Source organism: Oryctolagus cuniculus, chromosome 7 (genome assembly GCF_051225735.1).
Source record: "Oryctolagus cuniculus isolate XC-2025 breed Fujian yellow rabbit chromosome 7, ASM5122573v1, whole genome shotgun sequence".
NCBI lineage: Eukaryota > Metazoa > Chordata > Mammalia > Lagomorpha > Leporidae > Oryctolagus > Oryctolagus cuniculus.
This window is the reverse complement of record NC_142873.1, coordinates 119,225,367-119,249,878: the sequence shown is the minus strand read 5'-3', so window position 1 is coordinate 119,249,878 and position 24,512 is coordinate 119,225,367. Positions and strand designations below refer to the sequence as shown.

Genomic DNA, 24,512 nt, shown 5'->3' with positions numbered 1-24,512 from the left:
TCGATTGGAACAAATGTCCCCTACTAATGCAAAATGTTACTGTTGGTGAAAACTTGTGGGGCAGGGAACATGTGGGGACATGTGTTGCTTAGTTTTTTTGGTAACTGTAAAACTGCTAAAAGTAGTTTATATTAATTACAGATAAATAAATGGATGCACAAATGAGAAATACATAAATATAAGACAGCCATGGTGTCTGGAAGCCAGAGTTATGATTTATCCAGTTCTATGCATCTGAGAGTTGTTAAAAACAAATAGTGACCAGCACTGTGGCAGCAGGTAAAGCCACCATTTGCAATGCTGACGTCCCATATGTGCACCTGTTCAAGTCCTAGCTGCTCCACTTCTGACCCACTCCCTGCTAATGTGCCTGGGAAGGCAAGGGAAGATGGCCCAAGTGCTTGGGCCCCTGCACCTATGTGGGAGATCCAGATGGAGTCCCAGGCTCCTGGCTTCGGCCTGGCCTAGCCCTGACCATTGCAGCTATTTGGGTGTGAACCAGTGGATGGAAGCCTTCTCTCTCTCTTCCTCTTTGTCTCTGCAATCCTGTCTTTCAAATAAATAAATAAATCTTTTTTTTTTTAAGAAAAAGATTGTCAAATACGTAAGGACATAGAGAATTTACCTCCCACATGTGGTCTTATGTTGTTGCGGGTATGTTTCAGAAAAACAAAGTAAATCCAGAGAGAAAACTCTCTTAATCCAGGAAACAGGGGCTTCAGCGGAGAAGCAGAGGGAGGAGAGACGCCGGGGTGATGGCTGTGCTAGCCAGGAGCGGCTCGGCTATGCTGCCGTGACGTGCAGCCCCCAGGTCCCAAGGCTTTGGCAGAAGGCACGAGTGTCCTTCTCCACGCCGTTTCAAGTCAGGGGGAGCTGGCAGGTCTCAGAGACCAGCCGCCGGAAGCACACGCTGCTTCCGCTCACAGCTGATTGGCTAAAGCGAGTGAGAGGGCTCTGCTAACTTCAGAGAGGGTAGGGACGTGCGGGCATGCCCATGTCTGCAAGTGTCTGCAGGTATTTAGCAACTGTTGAAATAGTGCACCTCTCTCGTCTCCAAAGGGAGTTCACCTGCCCACAAGGCGTATTTTATATACGGAAGCCCCACCCCCACCCAGGCAGACACCTGAGCGTCTCTTTCAGCTACAGCTCCAAGTTCAAAGCCAGGGTTTCTGGCAGTGCACCGAGGGCAGGTCTTGACTTGTCTTTAGCCAGAGAAATGAACTAGAGAGAGACATAGCTGCTGCACCCTTAGCTACTGTAAATGGTCTACTATTTTCTAGAAGGGAGAAGAACAGGAGACCTGGGGCAGCAGACAGTGGGCCTGAAATTCCAGCAGGCAGGCGCTTTTTAGGGCCCCCTGCGTGGAGCTGGGGTGTACCCTTCCGGCAGGCTCAGATTCTGTCTTCCGGAAGTAGCTCCCTCTGTACTGTTCTCTGCTGCAGGGCTCTGTAGGAGGCTCTGCCTTTCCCGTCATCCTCCTTGGCCGCATCTCCAGCAGCCACAGAAAGGTCCGGCCTCAGCTTCCAGCGTCTTCTTGCACTCTCTGTTCCACACCAAGTCCCCTCAGGAGTTTCAGTGCCTGGGCTGGCATTGTGGCACAGCAGGTTAGGCCATTGCTGGCAACACCGGCAACCCATGTGGGCACTGGTTTGTAATCTGGTTGTTCCACTTCCTATCCAGCTCCCAGCTAAAGGCTGGGAATGCAGCAGAAGATGGCCCAAGATGCTCCCAAGTACTCCACGTGGGAGACCCAGAAGAAGCTCTTGGCTCCTGGCTTCTGCCTGGCCCGGACCAGGCTGTTGCAGCCAGTTAGGGAGTGAACCAGTAGATGGAGAATCTCTCTCTCTCTCTCTCTCTCTCTCTCTCTCTCTTTCTCTCTCTCTCTCTCTCCCTCTTTGTTCTTTTTTTCAAGATTGCCTTAGCTGTTTGGTGTCTATTGTGGTTCTGTGTAAGTTTTCAGATTTTTGTCTATTTCTGTGAAAAATATCATTAGAATTTTTATAGAACTTGGCCAGCGCTGTGGCTCAATTGGCTAGTCCTCCGTCTGTGGCGCTGGCACCCCAGGTTCTAGTCCCGGTTGGGGTGCCGGATTCTGTCCTGGTTGCTCCTCTTCCAGTCCAGCTCTCTGCTGTGGCCTGGGAAGGCAGTGGAGGGTGGCCCAAGTGCTTGGGCCCTGCACCCACATGGGAGACCGGGAGGAAGCACCCGACTCCTGGCTTCGGATCGGCACAGCGCTGGCCGTAGCGGCCTTTAGGGGAGTGAACCAGTGGAAGGAAGACCTGTCTCTGTCTCTCTTTCTCACTGTCTAAGAGAGAGGTCTCCCATCTGCTGGTTCACTCTCCAGTTGGCCACAGTGGCCGGCGCTGCACTGATCTGAAGCCAGGAGCTGCACCGATCTGAAGCGAGGAGCCAGGAGCTTTTTCCAGGGCTCCCACACAGGTGCAGGGTTCCAAGGACTTGAGCCAACTTCTACTGTTTTCCCAGGCCATAGCAGAGAGCAGGATCGGAAGTAGAGCAGCCAGGACTCGAATTGGCACCCATATGGGATACTGGCAATGCAGGTAGCGGCTTTACTCGCTATGCCACAGCGCCAGCCTCAACAGACAGCATGTTTACTTGCCACACCACAGTGCCAGTTCCCATATGGATATTGTAATAGTATTAATTCTTCCAGTTTATGAACATGGTATATCTTTCCATTTATTTATATCTTCTTCAATTTATTTAATCAGTGTTTGACAATTTTCAGAGTACAGATCTTTCACCTCCTTGATTAAATATTCTCCTAAGATGAAACAACATACTTCTAAGTAAGTCAAGAAGAAGTCATAAGAAAAATGAGAAGTTATTTCAATCTGTGGCCGGCATTGTGGGTTAAACTGCTGCCTGCCATGCTGGCATCCCATATGAGTCCCTTCTCCACTGCCAGTTGGGTTCCCTGCTAATGCACCTGGGAGAGTAGTGGATGATGGCCCATGTGCTTGGGTCCTTGCCACCCATCAGAATAGAGTTCCTGATTCCTGGCTTTGGCCTGGCCCAGCCCTGCCTTTGCAGCCATTTTGGGAGTATAAAAGTGGATGGGGGGCCGGCGCTGTGGCGCAGCTGGTTAACACCCTGGCCTGAAGCACCAGCATCCCATATGGGGGCCAGTTCTAGTCCCGGCTGCTCCACTTCCAATCCAGCTCTCTGCTGTGGCCTGGGAAAGCAGTAGAAGATGGCCCAAGTCCTTGGGCCCCTGTACCCACGTGGGAGACTGGAAGAAGCACCTGGCTCTTGGCTTCGGATAGGTGCAGCTCCAGCCGTTGCGGCCAGTTGGGGAATAAACCAGTGGATGGAGGACCTCTCTCTCTGTCTCCGCCTCTCCTCTCTCTGTGTAACTCTTTCAAGTAAATAAATAAATAAATATTTTAAAAAATCATCTAAATATATTTCAACATGAATGAAAACAAAAACACAATATTACCTTTTGGGGGGATGCAGCTAAAGCAGTATTTGAGGAAATATATAGTGTCAAGCAGTTATATTAGAAAAAAGAAAGGTCTTTCATAAATTACCAAACTTCTGCTTTTATGAAACCAGAAAATGAAAAGCACACTGAACTGAGGTAAGCAGATGACAGGATGTAACAAAGATAAAAATAGAAATTAATAAATATAAAATTGAAAAGCAATAGGAAAAGCCAGTGAAACAAAAATCTAATATTTTGAGGAGATTAATGACATAGATCAACCTCTAGCCAGGCTGATCAAGAAAAAGAAAAAAGACCCAATTTACCAATCTCACAAATGATAGAGGGGAGAGCACTACAGGTTTGATCGATATTCATTAGAGAATAAGAGAATATTATGAATAACATCACATCAATATATTTGGATTTAAAATTTTTTTTTAAAGATTTGTTTATTTATTTGAAAGACAGAGTTACAGAGAGAGAAAAGAAGAGGCAGAGAGAGAGAAGTCTTCCATCACTCCCCAGATGGCCCCAATGGGCGGAACTGCGCTATCTGAAGCCAGGGGCCAGGAGCTTCTTCTGGGTCTCCCACACAGGTGCAAGGCCCAAAGACTTGGGCCATCCTCCACTGCCTTCCCAGGCCACAGTAGAGAGCTGGATCGGAAGTGGAGCAGCTGGGACTCTAACTGGCGCCCATTTGAGATGCTGGCACTACAGGCAGCGGTTTTACCTGCTACACCACAGTACTGGCCCCTGGATTATTTTTTTCAAAGATTTATGTATTTTTTGAAAGTCAGAGTTACACAGAGAAAGAGCAGCAGCAGCAGCAGAAGCAGCAGAGAGAGAGAGAGAGAGAGAGAGAGGTCTTCTATCCGCTGGTTCACTTCCCAGTTGGAGCTGTGCCAATCCGAAACCGGGAACCAGGAGTTTCTTTTAGGTCTCCCACATGGATGCAGGGGCCCAAGCACTTGGGCCATCTTCTACTGCTTTTCCAGGCCATAGTAGAGAGCTGGATCGGATGTGGAGCAGCTGGGATTTGAACCGCTGCCCATATGGGAAGCCGGCACTGCAGATGGCGGCTTTAGCCGCTACGCCACAGCACCGTCCCCTTAGAGTCTTTTGATGAGATGTAGAAAGATACAAAGTACCAAAGCACATTTAAGAAAAAAATAGACAACTCAGTAGCTCTGTATATATTAAGGAAAATGAATGTTTAGTTTACAAGTTTCCTAGAGGGGCTGGTGCTGTGGTGCAGGTGGTTGAAGCCCTAGCCTGCAGCACTGGCATCCCGAATGAGTGCCAGTTCAAGTCCTGGCTGCTCCACTTCCAATCCAGCTCCCTGCTAATGCACCTGGGAAAGTAGCAGAGGATGGCCTAGGTGAGGTGCGTCTGGCTCTTGGTTTTGGATCGGCTCAGCTCCAGCTGTTGCAGCCATTTGGGGAATGAACCAGTGGATGGAAGACTTCTCTCTCTCTCTCTCTCTCTCTCTCTCTCTCTCTCTTTCTCTAGCTCTGTAACTCTGTCTTTCAAATAAATAAAAAACAATTAATCTTAAAAAATTTTTCCACAAAAGGACCGGCATTGTGGCACTGTAGGTTAAACTGCTGCCTGCAATGCCAGCATCCCATATGGGTGCCAGCTTGAGTCCTGGCTGCTACATTTCTGATCCGGCTCCTGGAAAAGCAATGGAAGATTGGTCCAAATAATTGGGCCCCATGTGGGAGACCCAGAAGAAGCTCCTGGCTGTGGCTATTTGGGATGGAAGATACCTCTCTCTCTCTCTCTCTCTCTCTCTCAACCCTCTTCTTTCTATATAACTCTGCCTTTCAAATAAAATAATAATTCTCAAGAAAAAGCTTCCCATAAACCTACTTCACATAACAATGAGTTCACTGCTGAATTCTACCAAAATAAAATAAAATTCCTTCTATTTTAAGGAATAAAAGATTCAGAATCTCTTTTGGAAAGGTGAAGAGAAGGAAACACTTCCTAACTCCTTCTAGGTGGCTGGCATCACTCTCAAATCAAAACCAGGTAAAAATATCACAAGGAAGGAAATCTGTAGAACAACAGTCATAAGGAAATAGATGTAAAAATTCTTAGCCAAATCTTAACAAATCATAAACACCAATATACAAAATGTAAAATATGTCACTATACAATATAATATTCCAGGAATGAACAGTTACTTTACCATCTGAAAATATAGCAATACAGTCCACCACATTCACAGACTAGAAAAGACAAACAAGTGCCTGTCTCCATAGATATGGAGAAGGCATTTGATAAAATCTAGTATCCGTCAAGATAAAAACTTTCAGCAAAGTAGGACTACAAAGAATGGAACTTCCTCAACCTGATAAAGGAATCTACAACAAACTTATCCCTGGGGCTGGCACGTGGCTCAGTGCCCAGATCCCATAACTAGAGTGCCTGGGTTCAAATCCCAGCTACTCTGAATTCTGTCTCTGAGCTTCTCATTGGAAGCAGCATCGCTATCAGGGTGTTGTAAGGGCTCTGCCTGGTGCTTCGTTATAGCGAAATCCCCAGTCTCCAGCTAGGTCTCTCTAAGTCTCCCTCGATAATGGGTTTTACGTGGGCTCAGGTAAGACAGCGCAAGAGAGCACAAGACTCTATGGAACAGTGATAATGGAATCCAGAATCAAGGAGGAGTGGTGGGGCGAGGTGAGAGTGTTCATCTGTACGGGATGAATCAAATATTCATAAGTTGGAAGACATCTATAAATAAATAAAGACACAGATTGGAAACAAAGAGCTAAAACTGCCTTCATCGGCAGACAGCATGAACATCAACAAAATATCACTAGAGGGGGTTCGGTCAGTTTTGAGACACACACTTAGGGTGTAAAAGTCAGCTGGGCTTCTATGTGCTGGCCATGTTCTAGCTGAGATTGAAATGCGAAAAGAAACTTAAAATAGTATAAATACATGAAATACATGGGGATAAACTTGACAGAAGATGTGTACAAACTGTTGCTGAAAATTACAGAATTGCAATGAGGAATGAAAGAAAACCTAAATAGATGGAGAGATATACCGCGTTCCCAGGTCAGAAGATTAAATAGTATCAACATCAGTTCTTCTAAAAATAACCTACAGATTTGATACAACTCCAATCAAAATCCAATTGGGGACCGGCACCGTGGTGCAGTGGGTTAATCCTCAGCCTGCAGCTCTGGCATCCCATAAGGGTGTTGGTTCTAGTCCCGGCTGCTCCTCTTCTGATCCAGCTCTCTGCTATGGCCTGGGATAGCAGTAGAAGACGGCCCAAGTGCATGGCCTCCTGCACCCATGTGGGAGACTGGGAGGAGGCACCTGGCTTCGGATCGGTGCAGCTCTGGCAGTTGTGGCCATCTGGGGAGTGAACCAGCGGAGGGAAGACCTCTCTTTCTGTCTCTCCCTCTCACTGTCTGTAACTCTACCTCTTAAGTAAATAAATAAAATCCTTAAAAAAAATCCAAGTGGAATTTAAAAAAGAAATTGACAGGGCCAGTGTTGTGGTATAGTTAGATAAGCTGCTGCTTGCGATGCTGGCAATCCATATGGCCTCCAATTCTAGTCCCGGCTGCTCCACTTCTAATCCAGCTCCCTGCTAATGTGCCTGGGAAAAATCAGTGGAAGATGGCCCAAGTGCTTGCACCCCTGCACCCTTGTGGGAGGCCTGGAAGAAGCTCCTGTGGCCATCTGGGGAGTGAACCAGCAGATGGAGGATCTCTCTCTCTCTCCCTCTCTGTAACTCTGCCATTCAAATAAATAAGTAAATCTTAAGAAAAAAAAATTGACAAGCAGATTCTGGAAGTTAAATGAAATGCAAAGGACTCAAACCAATCAAAACAATTTTGATAAAGAAAAGCCAAGTTGGAGGACTTACATCACTTGATTTCAGGAGTTGTTATATGTTATGGAGTTTGGGAAAATGTGGTCATAGCTTTAAGATAAGAAATACAGAGGCGGGCATTGTGAGTTAAGCAGCCCCTTGGGACACCTACATCCCACATCAGAGTGGCTGATTCGAGTCTTGCCAACTCCACTGCTGACCCTGGTGCATTAACGTATGGGTGCACACTGGTGCCGGTTCATGTCCTAGCTGCTCTGCTTCCAATGCAGCTCCCAGCTAATGGCCTAGAAAAAGCAGTGGGAGATGGCCTTGGTGTCTAGGCCCCTGCCACCCATGTGAGAGACCAGGATGAAGCTCCCAGCTCCTGGCTTCAGCTTGGCTCAATCCTTGCTATTGTAGCCATCTGGGGAGTGAGTGAACCAGCAGATGAAAGATCTCTCTCTGTCTCTCCCTCTCTCTCTGTAACTTTCAAATAAATAAATAATTTTTTTTTTGACAGGCAGAGTGGACAGTGAGAGAGAGAGACAGAGAGAAAGGTCTTCCTTTGCCGTTGGATCACCCTCCAATGGCCGCTGCGGCCGGCGCACCGCGCTGATCCGATGGCAGGAGCCAGGAGCCAGGTGCTTCTCCTGGTCTCATAGGGTGCAGGGCCCAAGCACCTGGGCCATCCTCCACTGCACCCCCTGGCCACAGCAGAGAGCTGGCCTGGAAGAGGGGCAACCGGGACAGAATCCGGCGCCCTGACCGGGACTAGAACCCGGTGTGCCGGCGCGGCTAGGCGGAGGATTAGCCTAGTGAGCCGTGGCGCCGGCCTTAAATATTTTAAAAATAGATAAATATAGATTGATACATAGATGAACATATAGATTAACAGATCAAGGCAGAAATTCCAAAAAGGCTCCCATACATGGTCAATCAACTCTTTTTTTAAAGATTTACTTATTTATTTGAAAAGCAGAGTGACAGAGAGGCAGAGGCAGAGAGAGAGAGGTCTCCCATCCGCTAGTTCTCTCCCCAATTGGCTGCAACGGCCAGAACTGGGCCTATCTGAAGCCAGGATCCAGGAGCTTCCTCCAGGTCTCCCACATGGGTACAGGGGCCCAAGGACTTGGGCCATCTTCTACTGCTTTCCCAGGCCATAGCAGAGAGCTTGTTTGGAAGTGGAGCAGCCAGGACTCGAACCAGCACCCATATGGGATGGTGGTACTGCAGGCGGTGGCTTTACCCGCTATGCCACAGCACCAGCCCAGACCCTCAATCAACTCTTGAAAATAGTGCCAAAGCAGTTTATTGGGGAAAATGATAATCTTTAAAAAAAATTGTGCTGGAACAACCAGAGAGCCATATATATTTTTTAAAGAACCTGTGTTCTTACTAAATACAAAAATTAACTCTAAATAGATTGATGTCTTGTAAGAGCTAAAAAACTTCTAGGAGAAAATCTTAGAGACCTGGATTTGGAAAATATTTCTTTTTTTCTAAATATTTATTTATTTACTTGAGAGGCAGAGATACAGACAGAGAGAGGGAGAGACAGAGAGAAAGATCTTCCATCTGCGGTTCACTCCCCAAATGGCAGCAACAGCTGGAGCTGAGTTAATATGAAGCCAGGAGCCAGAAGCTTCTTCTGGGTCTCCCACGTGGGTGCAGGGGCCCAAGCACTTGGGTGATCTTCCACTGCAGAGAGCTGGATCAGAAGTGGAGCAGCTGGAACTCAAACCAGGGCCCATATGGGATGCCAGCACTGCAGGCAGGTGCTTAACCTACTACACCACAGCGCTGGCCCCTGGAAAAGATTTCTTGATTAGGACACAAAAAATTATGCTGTAAAATTTTTAAAAATCAATAAATTGGATTTAATTAAAATTTTTAAGTTTACTCTTCCACAGATACAACTCTGAAAATGAAAAGACGACCCACAGATTTGGAAACAACATTTGGAAAACATATCCAACAGAACCAGAATACACTAAAATAACCTTCTATTTAAAAATTATGGCTGGCGCCGTGAGTCACTAGGCTAATCCTCCGCCTTGTGGCGCCGGCACACCGGGTTCTAGTCCTGGTCGGGGCACCGGATTCTGTCCCGGTTGCCCCTCTTCCAGGCCAGCTCTCTGCTGTGGCCTGGGAGTGCAGTGGAGGATGGCCCAAGTCCTTGGGCCCTGCACCCCATGGAAACCAGGATAAGTACCTGGTTCCTGCCTTTGGATCAGCACGGTGCGCTGGCCGCAGCGTGCTGGCCGCGGCAGCCATTGGAGGGTGAACCAATGGTAAAGGAAGACCTTTCTCTCTGTCTCTCTCTCTCTCACTGTCCATGCTGCCTGTCAAAAAACAAACAAACAAAAAAATTATGGTCACAAATACATGCCATAAAATTTACCATCTTAACCATTTCTTTAAAAAATTTTTATTTATTTATTTGAAAGTCAGAATTACACGGAGAGAGGAGAGGCAGAGAGAGTCTTCCATCTGCTGGTTCACTCCTCAAATGGCCACAATAGCAGGAGCTGCACCGATCAGAAGCCAGGTGCCAGGAGCTTTCTCCGGGTCTCCCATGTGGGTGCAGGGGCCCAAGGACTTGGGCTATCTTCTTCTGCTTTCCCAGACCATAGCAGAGAGCTGGATCAGAAGTGGAGCAGCTGGCACTCAAACTGGCGCCCATGTGGGATGCCAGCACTGCAGGCAGCAGCTTAACCTGCAACGCCACAGCGCTGGGTCCCCATCTTAACCATTTCTAAGTCAACAGTGAGTACAGCTAAATATATTCATAATGCTAGGGAACCAGTCATCAGTATTTTCCTTCTTGCAAAACAGAAACTCTGCACCCACTGAACAGCTCGGCTGTTTCCCCTTCCTTCCGGTCCCTGGCACCCCGACTCTGGCTCTGAATTCACTACTCCAGTTCACACAGCGAAATTGCACAGTGACGGCTTGCTTGGGCCGGGCTTATTTTTGTGGCACAGCGCCCTCAAGGTTGTCCACGTTGCAGCTGTCCTTCCTTTTCGCGGCTGTGTTCTATTCCTCTGAGTGTGTGGCCCCCCTCCCCCAATCTGTTTATCCTTTCGTTTGGATGTGAACATAGTGTTTTGGTATATAAGGACACTTTAACAAAATTCATAGTAAAATGAAATTCAAGGGTTTTTATGTTGGTGCCAAAGTTCTTCAATTTCTGCATAGTTTTTTCATAGTTACCATTTCCATGAACTGTTTGAAGAGTTTTTGCATGCATAGATTTCAAATTTTTTGCAGCAAGCATCTCTTAAGTCCATTTTTCATCAGGATTTATTTAGTTATTTTAGAGATCTAGTTATTTATTCGAAAGTCAAAGTTATACGGGGGTGGGGGGAGAGGTCTTCCATCTGATGGTTCACTCCCCAAATGGCTGCAATAACTGGAGCTGGGCCAGGCTGAAGCCAGGAGCTTGCAGCTCCATCAGGATCTGTGTGTGATGGGGGCCCAAGCACTTGGGCCATCCTCCACTGCTTTCCTAGGTGCATTTTAGGGAGCTGGATCAGAGGTGAAGCAGCTGGGACATGAACACACACTCACATGGGATGCTGGCGTCACAGGCAGTGGCCCAACACACTGCACCACAATGCCGGCTCCTCCACCCACTTTTGGGGGTACTCTCATTTTTGAAAACATCATCACAATTAAGGTAAGGAGGATATGCATCACCCCCAAACCTTCCACGTGGCCCCACCCCCAGGAACAGTGACCTGCCTCTGTCCCCGGAGATGAGCTCGCATTCTGATAGTTCTGCAGGCGTGAGACCCTGCAGCGCGCGGCCTCTCTCGTCTGGCTCGGGGCACTCAGCACCACGGGCCTGTGACTCATGGATGTTGCCATTGGCATCCGCAGTCAGGTCCCTTCCATGCTGAGTGGCGTCCCACCACCGGGATGTGCCATGTCTGGTCATCCACTCACCGAGTCACAGGTGGTAAGCTGTTTTAGTTTCGGGCCAGTGGACAGGCAAAGCTGGCATGCCCATTTGTGTTCAAAACCATGTGTGGCCACATTTCATTTCTCTTGGGAGATACCCAGCAATAGAACGGCCAGGTCAGAAGACAGACATTTTTCAAATGGCCAGCATTTTTGCAGGATGCTAGGGTTCTTTTTACATTTCTGCCAGCAGCGCGTGAGAACTCCAGTTTCTCCACATCTGCACCGGTACTTGGTACGGTCGGCGGGTTTAATCTTACCCATTGCAGTGGACTCATAGTGATATAGGATGGATTTCAACCCACAACTCACAAATGATGTTAAGTATCTTTTCAGTATTTATTTGCAATAATCTGTGCTGTGTTTTCTTTCTCTAAAGATTTGTTTATTTTATTTGAAAGGCAGAGTTACTCCCTAAATGGCTGCAATGGCCAGTGCTGAAGCCAGGAGCTGAGAGCTCCACCTGGGGTCTCCCACATGGGTATCTTGGGCTATTTTCCTCTGCTTTCCCAGGCCATAGCTGAGAGCTGGATGCGAAAAGGAACAGCCAGGGCTTGAACCCATAAGGAATGCTGGCGCTGTAGGAAGAGGCTTAGCCCACTAAGCCACAGTGCTGGCTCTCTCCAGGAGCTTTTTAAAGACCACCTTACATTCATAAATTTCAAAAAATTTTGTAGCAAAATAAGCTTATCTTTTAATTTTATAAATGTATTCATTTGCTTAAAAGATTTAATTTTAAGAGATTTTATTTATTTATTTGAGAGGTAGAGTCAGGCAGTGAGAGGGAGAGAGAGAGAGAAAGGTCTTCCTTCTGTTGGTTCACTCCCCAAATGGCCGCAACAGTGGAGCTGCACCGATCCGAAACTAGGAGCCAGGAGCTTCCTCCCAGTCTCCCATGTGGGTGCAGGGGCCCAAGCACCTGGGCCATCTTCTACTGTTTTCCCAGGCCATAGCAGAGAGCTGGATGGGAAGAGAAGCAGCCGGGACTAGAACTGGCGTCCATATGGGATGCCAGTGCTGCAGGGGGAGGATTAACCTACTGTGCCATGGCACTGGCCCCAAGATTTAATTTTATTTGAAAGGCAGAAAGATACAGAGAGACAGAGACGGAAACAGATACCTTCCATCTTCTGGTTCACTTTCCAAGTGCATGCAATAGCTGGGGCTGGGCCAGGCCGAAGCCAGGAGCCTAAAAGTCAATTCAGGTTTCCCACATTTGCGGCAGGAACCCAAGTATGGGGGCCATCACCTGCTACCTCCCAGGGTGCACATCGGCAGGGAGTTAGAATTGGGGGCACAACTAGGGCTTGAACCCAGGCACTCCCATATGCAATGGTGGTACCCCAAGTGGCATCTAAAGCCCCAGGCTAAATGCCCACCAAACACTGTGCCACTTTGCATAAAGGATACACGCATCTGTGGATTTCAGTATCTAAAGGGGTCCTGAAGCCAATCTTCCTTAGGTACTAAGGGAAGACTGTGTATCTCAATGAAACTGGAAAGACAGAAAGAATTTTTTTTTGACAGGCAGAGTGGACAGTGAGAGAGAGAGACAGAGAGAAAGGTCTTCCTTTTACCGTTGGTTTACCCCTCAATGGCCGCTGCGGCTGGCGCGCTGCGGCTGGCGCACCACGCTGATCCAAAGCCAGGAGCCAGGTGCTTCTCCTGGTCTCCCATGCAGGTGCAGGGCCCAAGCACTTGGGCCATCCTCCACTGCCTTCCCGGGCCACAGCAGAGAGCTGGACTGGAAGAGGAGCAACCAGGACAGAATCCGGTGCCCCAACTGGGACTAGAACCTGGGGTGCCGGCGCCGCAGGCAGAGAATTAGCCTATTGAACCGCGGCACCCAGAATTTTAAAAGTAAGTTTAAGGATCTATAAGGAGAATACTACATAGCAATGAAAATCATGGAGGGTTCTGATAATCACTGGGAGAAATACTAGATTATGAAACAATGTTCCATGACGGTCACTTTAAACATTTTTTTGAGAGGCAGAGAGACACAGGCACACACAGAGAGACAGACACACAGAGACAGAGACAGAGACAGAGGACGAGAGAGAGTGTGCATCCTCTGCCTCACTCCCTAAGTGCCTGCAGCAGCTAGGACTAGGCTCGGCTGAAGCCTACAGCCAGAACTCAATTCAGGTCTCCTGTGTGGATGGCAAGGACCCAATCAACTGAGCCATCGCTGCCTCCCAGGGTCTGCTCCCAGGGTCTGCTCCCAGGGTCTGTGTTAACAGGAAGCTGAAATTGGGAGCCAGAGCCAGGGCTGGAATCCGAGAGTCTGAACTGCAAGGCCAAATGCCAGCCCCATGGTCACCTTTTTCAAAGGTTACTCCAAACATCTTGGGGTTGACCACTTTATCACATTAGATTAAACTGCGGTTTATGCCAGCCAGAGCCATCCTGCCAGTGTGGGAAGACCCTTCCTGCAGAGCCCACCAGTCGCATCTGTTTCCGTGGAAACTTGGAAGATTATATATGTATTTGAAAGGCAGAGTTAGAGAGAGAGAGAGGAGTCTTTCTTCCACTGGTTCATTCCCCAAATGGCCACAATGGCTGGGGCTGGGCCAATCTGAAGCCAGGATTCAGGAGCTTCTTCCGGGTCTCCCATTGTGGGTGCAGGGACCCAAGCACCTGGGCCATCCTCCACTGCTTTCCCAGGCCGTAGCAGAGAGCTGGATCGGAAATGGAGCAGCTGGGACTGGCGCTGCAGGCTGCTGCTTAACTGGCTGGGCCACAGCGCTGGCCCCTGGAAGTGGTCTTGGAGGTCATTTGCTGTTGCTGACACCTGGGGCCTCTGCTCCACGGTGGCTCCAGCATCAGCACAGCCAGCTGGGCCAGATAAGGGCCAACCGGGCAGACCCAGGTGTGGGGCGCTCACCATCCCCACCCTGCTGCTCCCCGCCTAAGAGTGTGGCTGAGGCAAGAGATAAAGGGGTCCCCACTTCTGTGACACAGAGGTCCCCTGAGGAGGGCTGCTCCGCGTGGCTCAGCACAGTGGCTCTCTCTGTTCACCAACTGCCCTTTTCTCTCCAGGGTGTCTGGGCCAGGGTGAGCCCTGCCTCTCTGAGGGGTGGGGTGGGGCGCACTCCTGCCATGACTTCAGTGTGTGTGTGTGTGTGTGTGTGTGTAATTTCTTTCGTGTGTAAGGCGCCCTGCCCGCACACATGGGGGAGGGGCCCCAGCCGGGTCCTCCAAGTCCGCAAATTTCAAGCCCTGCAGACCCGGAACAGAGCTTCCCTCTATGAGCCGTGCGCGGGGGTGGGGTGGGGGTGGGGGTGTGGGAGGTGGAGGGTAGGTGGGGAGAGGAGTGGTTTTCATTTTCTTGTGCTGTAGAGAGCCATGCATTTTTATCTTCTTTCTATCAACGCCAGAAAGGGCCAGGGCAGCCGTGTCCGGTTAGGAACCTCAACCCGGCCCCCAGCGCGGGGCTGGGCGCATAGTAGGTGCTCAGCACAGGTGTGGACAAAGCAGATTCTACGAGGGGCTGCGTGAGCAGTAACAGGGAGGCGGCTAGGGCGCGCTCTGCCCGGCCCGGTGCTGCCTTTCCCTCTGCCCTGGGCGGGGGCGGAAGCGTGGCGGGCCGGGGGCCTGGCCCTGGGGATCCGCAGGCCGGGCAGCCGGGGCCGCCCCACCCGCGCCAGGGAGGGCGCCAGAGCAGCCTGGTCCGGAACTGGCCGGGCCGCTCCCGCCTTCGCCTCCGCCTGCCGCGCCTCCTCCATCACACTTTCCTCTGCAACCCCGGAGGCGGGTCCCGAACCTCTCGCTGAGAACTCGCTGAACTCGCTCGGGGCTGGGTCCTCCGGCCGTAGGGCCTGGAGTTTCCCACCGCCAGGGTAAGCCCCTGCCTCGCGCCGCAAGCACCTCATTTCCGGGTTGGCTCCTGCTCTGTCCCCTGCCCCGCCCCAGGACTCCCCCTAGGCACGTCTGCCCCAGGCAGCCGCTGGGGCCTGAAGGGGGCGGGCCTTTGGCTGGGCTGGGATGGGGTCCCACACTGGCTGCAGAAGCTTGCCCCAGGGGCACAAGACTCAGAGTGTGTAGGGTGCAGCCTGCACAGATTCCCTTGGGAAGTGGTGTGTGTGTGTGTGTGTGTGTGTGTGAGAGAGAGAGAGAGAGAGAGAGAGAGAGAGAGAGAGAGAGAGAGAGAAACAGGAGCCCTGGTTGTGAGCAGTTCCTGGGCAGGGGCCAAGTCCAAGAACTAGGCAAGGTGCAGACCCGCAGCCCCTGGGCCACGTGGTGGGGGAAGCAGAGTCCGACTGGGCAGGAGGAGTTGGGTGGAGGGGAGAGAGAGGACATATCTAACTTTGCTGGGTGGGCTGGGGCTCAGGGTCCAGCTGCCTAGGGCCACTCCTCTGGGCTTCCGCCCTGAGTTTGGCCCCCATGGCCGCTCTGTCCAGGCCCCCGGCGCTGACCTCCTCCCTGCTTACCTGGCTTCTCCCGGCTCCCCTCGCTCCCTCCTTGCCTCCTAAAGGAGTGGCTGGGCCAGGTCAGCGCCACTTCCTCTCCTGCTGGCATCACCGCCCCTTTGTTCCTCTGCCTTTCCTCCCTCCCCCACTTTGCTCACAACTTCCCTTTACTGCCCAAGGGTGCCCCGAAGCAGGAAGCACGGGCGTCCCGCTGGGGGCGCGGGAGGGGTGACCTGCCCCTGCTTACCTGGCTTCTCCTTCCTGCCTTTGATCCTGCCTTTCCACACCTGCCTTTCCTCCCTTCTCGCACGCGCGGCTTCCCTGTGCCTCTGCACTCAGCTCCCGTTCATTCATTCTCTGGGTGCTCGCTGGGCATCTGCGGTGTTCCAGGCTCTGCGTGCCCAGTGGGGCGCGGGCAGGATGCTCTGGGGGCTCCGTCTCTTCTCTGCTGCCCTCTTGCTCAAAGCCGAAAGCGGGAAAGGAGCACAGCTCAGCCAGTTTAAAAGAAAAAGCCTCAGGAGAGATAAGGGGCCGTGTGCGTGCGTGCGTGCGTGTGTGTGTGTGTGTGTGTGTAGCTATAGTAGGTTCTGGCTCCTGGAGGGCTTCAGCTGGGACTGCTGGAAGTGGAAGCTTGAGCGGATGATGTCAGTGGTCCCCTCTTGCCCAAACAACTGGTGGTCCCATCTGGGAGGGCTGAAGGCCCAGCAGAAGGAGTTCCTGAATTCACTCGTTGCGTTTCCTCATTCGCCTGCACACTGATTCAGGGATGCATTCGTTTACCAGTCAGGCACCGAACCCTGTATCTGGGCAGGCCCTGTGCTGGGGACTGACTGACTGCTCTTTGACTTCCCAGTCTGATGGGGGAGACAGACCCTGCTTGCGAGTGCCAACCCAGAGTCACTGTGGGGTACACATGGAGTTTATGTCATTGTCCTTTGTCCCTGGGTTGGGGAGGCAGAGCTGTGGTGTGGACATGCAGGATTAATGCAGGCACTTGTTCTGCAGCCAGGGAGGCCCGAGGAGGGCCCGGTGATGCTGGCTGTGGTGTGGGGAAAGGAAGGCAGGCCGCCTGGGGCCTTTAGGCTGAGGGTGCTGCGAGCTTGTCCTCCATGCTGGGGAGTGAACATGCAGCCTCTGACTTAGGACACCCCGTCTCACATGGCAGCACCCAGGTTCGAAGCCTGGCTCCAGCTCCTGACTCATGCTTGGGCCCCTGCCACCCGCGGGGGACACCTGAATGGAGCTCCTGATTCCTGGCTTTGGACCTTGGCGGGGGCTGCTGTGAGCATGTGGATAGTGAAGAAGCACTGGGCCGGTGCCGTGGCTCACTTGGTTAATCCTCCGCCTGCGGTGCCGCCATCCCATATAGGCACCAGGTTCTAGTCCTGGTCGCTCCTCTTCCAGTCCAGCTCTCTGCTGTGGCCCAGGAGTGCAGTAGAGGATGGCCCAAGTGCTTGGACCCTGCACCCAATGGGAGACAGGAGGAAGCACCTGCTCCTGGCTTTGGATAGGCGCAGCGTGCTGGCTGTGGCAGCCATTTGGGGGGTCAACCAACGGAAGGAGAACTTTCTTTCTGTCTCTCTCACTGTCTAACTCTGCCTGTCAAATAAAAAAGAAGAAGAAAAAGAAGAAGCACCTAGGAGCTTATTTGCTGTTTTTCTCTGCCGCACCCATAAAGAAGTTTTAAAAAAAAGGAATGAGACTGCTGGATTTGGGATTCTCTAGGAAAGTTGTCGGCAGGTTGGTGTAAGCTGTAAGCGGGTTGTGGCGAGTCCTGGTTAATCCTGTGGGGTCTGGACCTGGAGCAGGGTTCAGGTCCTGACACTAGCCTAGCCCTTATCAGCGGGTGACTTTGGACTCTGACTTAGTACTCTGCCTCCGCAGGGGCGTCCCCGTGTGTTCCTTTCAGGTGGAGGCCCGAGGGCTCCGGTGACAAGGCTACAATGACAGTGACCACAGTGGTTGCTAACCGGGCAGGGGTGGTGATGACAGCGCTGTCTTGTTGGTTCTGTCTTTAAATCTCTGGGCCTCCTTCCCCCGGTGACATGGGAGGCTGTGCCCGCTCCTTGCTTCTCGAAGTGCGGCCCTGGAGCAGCGGCATTGCTGGGGAGGGGTCCTGTGGAAGCGCGGGTGCTCGGCTCTGCGCCAGCCCTGCTGTGTCAGTGCTGGGTCTCGCAGTGTGCGCGTGGACAGCTGACCTTGGAGAGCTTCGGACCCACCTGGCAATTAGGACCTTTCCCCCACCACTTTTCTTTTCTTTTTAAAAAAGATTTATTTGTGTATTTATTGTTTGAGAGGTAGAGTTACAGAGAGGGAGAGAGAGAGAGAGAGAGATCTTCCATCTGCTGGTTCACTCCCCAAATTGCTGACAATGGCTAGAGCTAGGCCGATCCAAAACCAGGAGCCTGGAACCTCCTCCGTGTCTCCCATATGGGTGCAGAGGTCCAAGGACCTGGGCCATCTCCTACTGCTTTCCCAGGCCACAGCAGAGAGCTGGATTGGAAGTGGAGCAGCTGGGACTTGAACCAGCACCCACCTGGGATGCCGGAGGTGAAGGCTCAGCCTAATGTACCACAGAGCCGGCCCTTTCTACCACCTTTCTTCTGTGTATTTCAAGCGCCTGTCCAGAGGCTGGGGGAGGGGCACAGAGGTGAGGAAAAGGTGGTCCCAGCCCTGCGGGAGCTCCCTCCCAGGTGAGCTGGGAAGAGGAGCAGACACAGTAGGAGCATGCATTGGAGCAGAGTGATAGACTGCATGGACCAGAGACCTGTGGGAGCTGGAGGGGCGGCCACCGGAAGATCTGGACTCGCTCACCTACTCCTGACCGCAACACCTATCCAGCCTTGCTGGAAGTCCTCTCAGAAGTCTAACTGAAGCCTCTCACTTGATGCCTTGTTGTGGGGCAGGACGGACAGTTCTCTGGACGGGAGATCAGGAGTGGGGGGTCCCAGGCGACATGCTCACCCTCCACCCTGGACATCTCTGTGGGGCAGCGGCTGTATTGATGTGGCTGCAACTGGGCCGTTATGGTTCTCGGGAGAGAGGGCGGGGCTGGGTGCCACATGTTCTCTTGCTTCCTTTCCTTTGCCTGTGTAGTGAGGAGTTCCTTTTTTTTTTTTTTTTTTTTTTGACAGGCAGAGTTAGGGAGAGAGACAGAGAGAAAGGTCTTCCTTCCGTTGGTTCACCCCCCAAATGGCTGCCCTGGCCGGTGCACTGCACCGATCCGAAGCCAGGAGCCAGGTACCTCCTCCTGGTCTCCCATGCGGGTGCAGGGCCCAAGCACTTGGGCCATCCTCCACTGCCTTCCCGGGCCACAGCAGAGAGCTGCACTGGAAGAGGAGCAACTGGGACAGAATCCGGTACCCCAACCGGGACTAGAACCCGGGGTACTGGTGCCACAGGTGGAGAATTAGCCTAGTGAGCCGTGCCGCCAGCTTTTTTTTTTTTTTTAAGGTTTTATTTATTTATTTGAGAGGCAGAGTTACAGAGAGAGAGAGAGAGAGGTAGAGGCAGAGAGAGAGGTCTTCCATCCGCTGGTTCACTCCCCAAATGGCTGCAATGGCTGGAGCTGGGCTGATCTGAAGCCGGGAGCCAGGAGCTTCCTCCAGGTCTCCCACGCAGATGCAGGGGCCCAAGGACTTGGGCATCTTCTACTGCTTTCCCAGGCCATAGCGAGAGGAGCAGCCAGGACTAGTACTGGCACCTGCATGGGACGCTGGCACCACAGGTGGAAGCTTAGCCACTGTGCCACCACGCTGGCCCGGGTAGTGAGGACCTTGACATTGCTTTGGCCGCCTGCCCGTCAGGTGACCTCAGGGCACCCCTGGAATGAGCTGTCCCTGGTCTGAGCTGCTTTCTCTACCAGTCCAGGAGATCCTGTGACGCCTGTCCTGTTGGCCTCCGGTGGCTTTCAACATGGTGAGCACGTTCCTCACTCTCGGGCCCCAGCTCTCCTGCAGCACTAGACTCCTCACTGCCTCTGACTGCACTCTGCTCTGCCTCACCTGTTTAGTCTTCCAGGCAGTTCTAGCACCACTTCCTCCAGGGAGCCTTCCAGATTGCCCCAGCCCTCAGTGCCATCTGTGTACTATGTTGCAGTCTTTAGGGCGGGGACTTTAATTTCTCATTCGCAGACACAGAATACTGACTGGTGATCAGCCTTTTGAGGGCAAGGCCTGGGCTCACGAGGAGGGCCGTTAGAGCCCTTGATCTAGACAAAGGAGGCCCATGGAGAGGAGAGAACTTTCCCAGAGTCGCACGACACGACACGTTAGTGAGAGTGTCGGGCCCTGGGCTAGTGTTTGCACAGCACTGAAGGTGTTTGCTTCCCACATCGGCGTATTCGGGTTCCGTACACAGCTGTGGCTCCTGTGGACACCGAGAGGCAGCAGCTGATGGCTCAAGGAGTTAGGTGCCTGCCACCCTGGACTGTGGCTTCGAGCTGGTCCAGTCCAGATCATTGCGGGGGAGGTGGTGGTGGGAGGGGACCCCTCTCCCTCGCTTTGCTTCTCAAATAAATAAAGAAATGAGAGAGCGAGCCAGGCTCAGAACCCAGGCCTCTCAGGTAGGCCAGGCCTGGAGGACATCCCGGTAGATTTGTGGTTGGTGCACCAGAGGCAGTGAGGGACCGAGGAAGGGGGCAGAGGCTGCTGAATCGGGCTAATCTGTTACAGAGCTTTCTGTACTCACCTCCTGGGGCAATGCACCTTCCCTCCCCAGGAACCTTCCGTGAGGGTGGCATGAGGAGCAGCAGGTGGTCCGGTGCTGGGGGGGGGGCAGCTGGTTGTTATGGAGAGCTTGTCATCTCCCCCCCCCCCCCCGGCTTCCTTCCTGTCCTAAGTGCAGTGTGAGTGTCAAGTCCGGCGTGAGTGTCAAGACCTGGTCCTCAAGCCTCTTGCAGCAGGGAGAGGAGGGGGGAAAATCCTGGGACGGCTACAGAGGGGCTGGGCTGGGGGCCCTCGGCGCTGCGTGTAGAAGTCACGCTGCCTATATAAGGAAGTGAGGGTGTGCAGTGTCGCTGGCCAGCAGCTGCTGGAGCCGGCAGCCCTGAGCGTGGGGCGAGAGGCCGCGTTCCGGCCGCGTTTCCTGGATGAAGACTCCTAGCAGGTGGGCCTGGTAGCTCGCTGGGAGGCGCTGCAGCTCCCCGGCCTCCTGCCTGCCGCCTCCAGCCTGACCCCTGGTGGACAGATGGAAACCTGCTGCCCGTTTGTCTAGCAGGCTGGAGCTGGGCAACTGGAGCTACCAGTGCCAGCCCCTGGGAACCATCCCAGAGTCAAGAGATCCCGTGGGGACGGTGACAGGGGCTGGAAATGGGAGTGCCTGGAGTTTGGCTGGGGCTGGAGCAGAGCGAGTGTCCGGCTGGGTGACCGCCTGGCCATCTGGCCATCTGGCGGAGCCTTCTGAGCAGGGGTGCTAGGAGAAGGGGGGCAGGGGTGATAACAGCTGGCCTGGAGGGCGGGAGCTTGGGGAGGAGGAGCTGAGGAGAGGCGAGGAGAGGCAGCGGCGGCAGCATTTGGAGCTCGAACCGTCGCTGGGTGACCGGCGTCTGTCTGGCAGGGCGCTGCTTCCCCAGCCCGGCAGACGCAGCTAGCGGACCGGCCGCGATGATCCAGACCGTCGGCAGTCACCTGCGAAGGGTACGGAGGGTGGCAGCGGCGGCCAGGGGGCACTGGTGGCTGGGGACGCAGAGGAAACTTCCGTTGCAAGTCCCAGGTTCTGCATCTGGTCTCACGCTCCCCATGGGCCGCTTCCCAGTTCTCTGTGGAGGGAGCGGGCGCAGCACCCCTGGGCCAGGGTACTCCATGCAGCAGTGCCCAGACAACCCCCCAGGGCTGGCCAAGTGGAGTGGAATCGCCTTCAGCAGGTTCTTGACTTCTGCAGCTAGCAGGTGTGTTTGGAGTGCTGGCTCCCCCGGGGCATGTCTGTGTGGGTTTCTGCTGGAGGCTCCGGGCTCCAGGCAGTTCCAGGGTGTGCGTGTGTGTGTGTGTGTGTGTGTGTGGCTGTGAGCGCCACAGGGTGAAGCAAAGCAGGAGAGCAAGTGCAGGACTGCGTGGGGCTGTGGGGGAGTGTCCTGCCAGATGACCTTGGAGGCGGCTTTTCCCTGGAACCTCCCAGTAGGAACTTTGGAGCTGAGATTAGGGCAGTGTGAGACAGCCCCAGGCGCTTGGTGGCACGGGCAGTGTCCTTAGATCCGGGCAGTGGAGGAGAGTTCAGGACGGGCGCAGTTGCGCGGGGCATGGGGTGGCTGTTCCCGGAAGACGTGTTCAGCAAAAGCCTTTTCACAAGGGGCTGGAGCAAATAGAGAAATGTCTCTCCCCACCCTGCCCCTGCCCCTGCCCCTGCCCCCACCGCCACTCAGCTCAGCATCCTCATCCTCATCCTCGGGGGCCCTTGAGGTCCCTTTGCCCCATGCCCAGCCCCCTCCAGTAGCTCCTAAAATGTCAAGGTGACTGGGGCCTTGGGCTTGACCTTCACGTTCCTCACTTGAGCCCTAAGGATCTTGGCAGTCGCCGCAGATACCTGTGCGCCCCTGCTTGTGTCCCGCCCCTGCGTTCTCTGCCCCCCCCCCCCCCCCCCGCCCCGGCCGGGTGCTCTTTCCTGCCACAGAGCACAGCTCCGCTGCTGCTGGCCATGCTGTGCCTTCTGCCAGTTACGCTCAGCCGCCCTGTGCCTGTCTCCCTAGCAAGTTCCTTCTGAGCCCTCCGAGCTCAGCTCAGGAGCTGCCTCCTCTGGGAAGTCTTCCCAGCTTTCTCATGGCCCAGGGAGCCTCTGGGTTACTTAGCCCTCTCTCTCTCTCACGCTGGATCGTGCTCTCCACAGACACGTCCGTCTCTCCCACAAGCCGGTGAACTCCAAAGGGCTGTCCCTGGTGCACAGAGCAGCTCGGCCAGAGTCCAGGGGAATGCTCACGAATGAATGGGGCGGGTGGCTTCTCAGTGAGGCCCAGGCTGGGATCTGAGCCCCAGGGCCCCTTGCTCCTCTCCCCAAGCCCTGTTGGAGTTAACCCTTAGTGGCTCTTCCCACTAATGCTCAGTGGTCACAGCAGGAGGGATGTAGGATTTCCCATCTCACAAAGATGACAGCGATACAGCATCCTTACAGAGGGCCACCGCCGACTGGGGACTGGGCAAGGCGCCGTGCCACAGCAAGCCTGCAGTAGCACAGTCTGTTCTCTGCGGGGGAGGGACTGTTGTCTCCTGGATAAGACATGAGAGTGCAGCTCAGAGAGGCACGGGGACTCGCTCAGGGTCCCACTGTGGGGAAATGCCAGAGCTGGGATTGGGCTCGGCCGTCTGGCTCCAGAGTTTGAACTCTTAAAGAACCCAAGGCTCCGCTGCATAAGCTGGGTTCCAACCCGCAAGTCCTGACCCCAAGCCCAGCTGGCCTTCAGCTTCTCCTCCGTGGGGCAGGGCGTCGAAGCTGGGCTGTGAGGCCACAAGCACCTCGTGTCAGTCAAGAGCACGCTGGCCTTGACAGCCACGTTTGGACTGTTGCCTGGTTGGCAGGAATCCTTGGATTTCCCTGGCTGCTTCTTGAATTCTCAGCCCCTCTGGGAGATACGAGAGTTTCTAAATGCTTTCTGGTTTGGTACCCAAGCTGTTTTGTATTTATTTATATTATTTTTAAAATATTTATTTATTTATCTAAAAGGCAGAGTGACAGAGAGGCAGAGAGAGAGAGAGAGAGAGGTCTTCCATCGGCTGGTTCACTCCCCAATTGGCTGCAACAGCCAGAGCTGCACCTATCTGAAGCCAGGATCCAGGAACTTCTTCCGGGTCTCCCATGAGGGTGCAGGGGCCCAAGGACTTGGGCCATCTTCTATTGCTTCCCCAGGCCATAGCGGAGAGCTGGATCAGAAGTGGAGCAGGGGCCAGCTTTGTGGCGTAGCGGGTAAAGCCGCCGCCTGCATTGCCAGCATCCCATATGGGCGCAGGTTCAAGTCCCGGCTGCTCTATTTTCGATGGGCCCGGGGGTTTTCTTCTCTGGGCCTCAGTGTTCTGGGTAGTCCCTGAGGGCCCAGCGGCCTTAACCTGGTGGGAAGAGAATGTTGTGAAAGGGTTGTGCCTCCCTTTAGGGCGGTCCTGAGGGTGAGAGGCAGGGGCCCACCTCCTGCGATGACCCTGCCTGCCTTGTGCAGGGAGGAGACCACGGAGCAGCTGGTGTGCCTGCCCTTAGCAAGAGCTCAAGAACTGCTGAATGAATGAGTGGTGCTGGGGGCTCAAAGGGGCTGCGGTGCTCCCGGAGGGCTTCCTGGAGGAACAGTAGGACTCGAACTCTCAGCCGCGGTCCGCGTTCAGGAGCCACATGTGAAGCCCAGTTTCAGCCATAGGCAGCCTCCCTTAGTGTGCCTGAGCGTCCAGAGGACTCTTCTTCATCCTGCAAAACCTCATCCAGCTGCCCAGGGGTGAATGGCGTCTCCTCAGGGTACTGAACCGACCTCTCTTGTTTCCCTCCCAGGAACGTACTGAGGGGTTCACCCAGGGCAGGTGCTAGGTATACTGTGCCCCACACCCCTCGGTGTCTCATGGAGCTGCAGCGAGTGTGAGACAGACAGTGGGAAGGGAGCGGAATAAGTAACAAGGAGAGTCTGTAGTAGGTGCTGTGAACCGTAATAACGATAAGAGCCAGTGCCACGTGGGTGCTAGCTATGTGCTGGCATGCGCCAGTCACTCCTGATAGCCTCTCTGGGGAGTGGATGGTGTTATGCTGCCCGTATTGAAGACGAAGCTGAAACAGAGGCTGAGTAACTTGTCTGAGGTCACACAGCTAGCAAGTGGCATTGCTGGCATTAAACTCAGGCTGTGTGGCCTCGAGGGATCTGCGAGAGCTAGGGACAGGTGACAGCGAG

At 53.3% G+C, this 24,512-nt stretch overlaps 1 protein-coding gene and 1 long non-coding RNA gene across 7 annotated transcripts in view; one reads left to right on the top strand and one right to left on the bottom strand.

Annotated features, from left to right (window-relative positions):
• LOC149125704 (uncharacterized) overlaps window positions 1-15,777 on the bottom strand; it is a 33,092-nt gene extending 17,315 nt beyond the window's left edge. Inside the window, exon 1 of the long non-coding RNA XR_016237355.1 lies at window positions 15,686-15,777. This is a non-coding gene — a long non-coding RNA (uncharacterized LOC149125704). The remainder of the gene's footprint in view (window positions 1-15,685) is intronic.
• Window positions 14,733-24,512, top strand: part of ACOT11 (acyl-CoA thioesterase 11) — a 64,625-nt gene continuing 54,845 nt past the window's right edge. The window contains exon 1 of one of the 6 annotated variants that reach the window (XM_051856447.3): window positions 14,733-15,094. Coding sequence is in view for 2 of the 6 variants with exons in the window: in XM_008265212.5 (XP_008263434.3) it covers window positions 21,268-21,300 (33 nt within the window). In the remaining 4 variants the exon portion in view is untranslated. Of the gene's footprint in view, window positions 15,095-21,115; window positions 21,301-21,326; window positions 21,552-24,512 lie in introns of those variants that run through there. The other 5 variants (XM_070078452.2, XM_008265212.5, XM_070078451.2 and 2 more) reach the window with 5 other exon arrangements.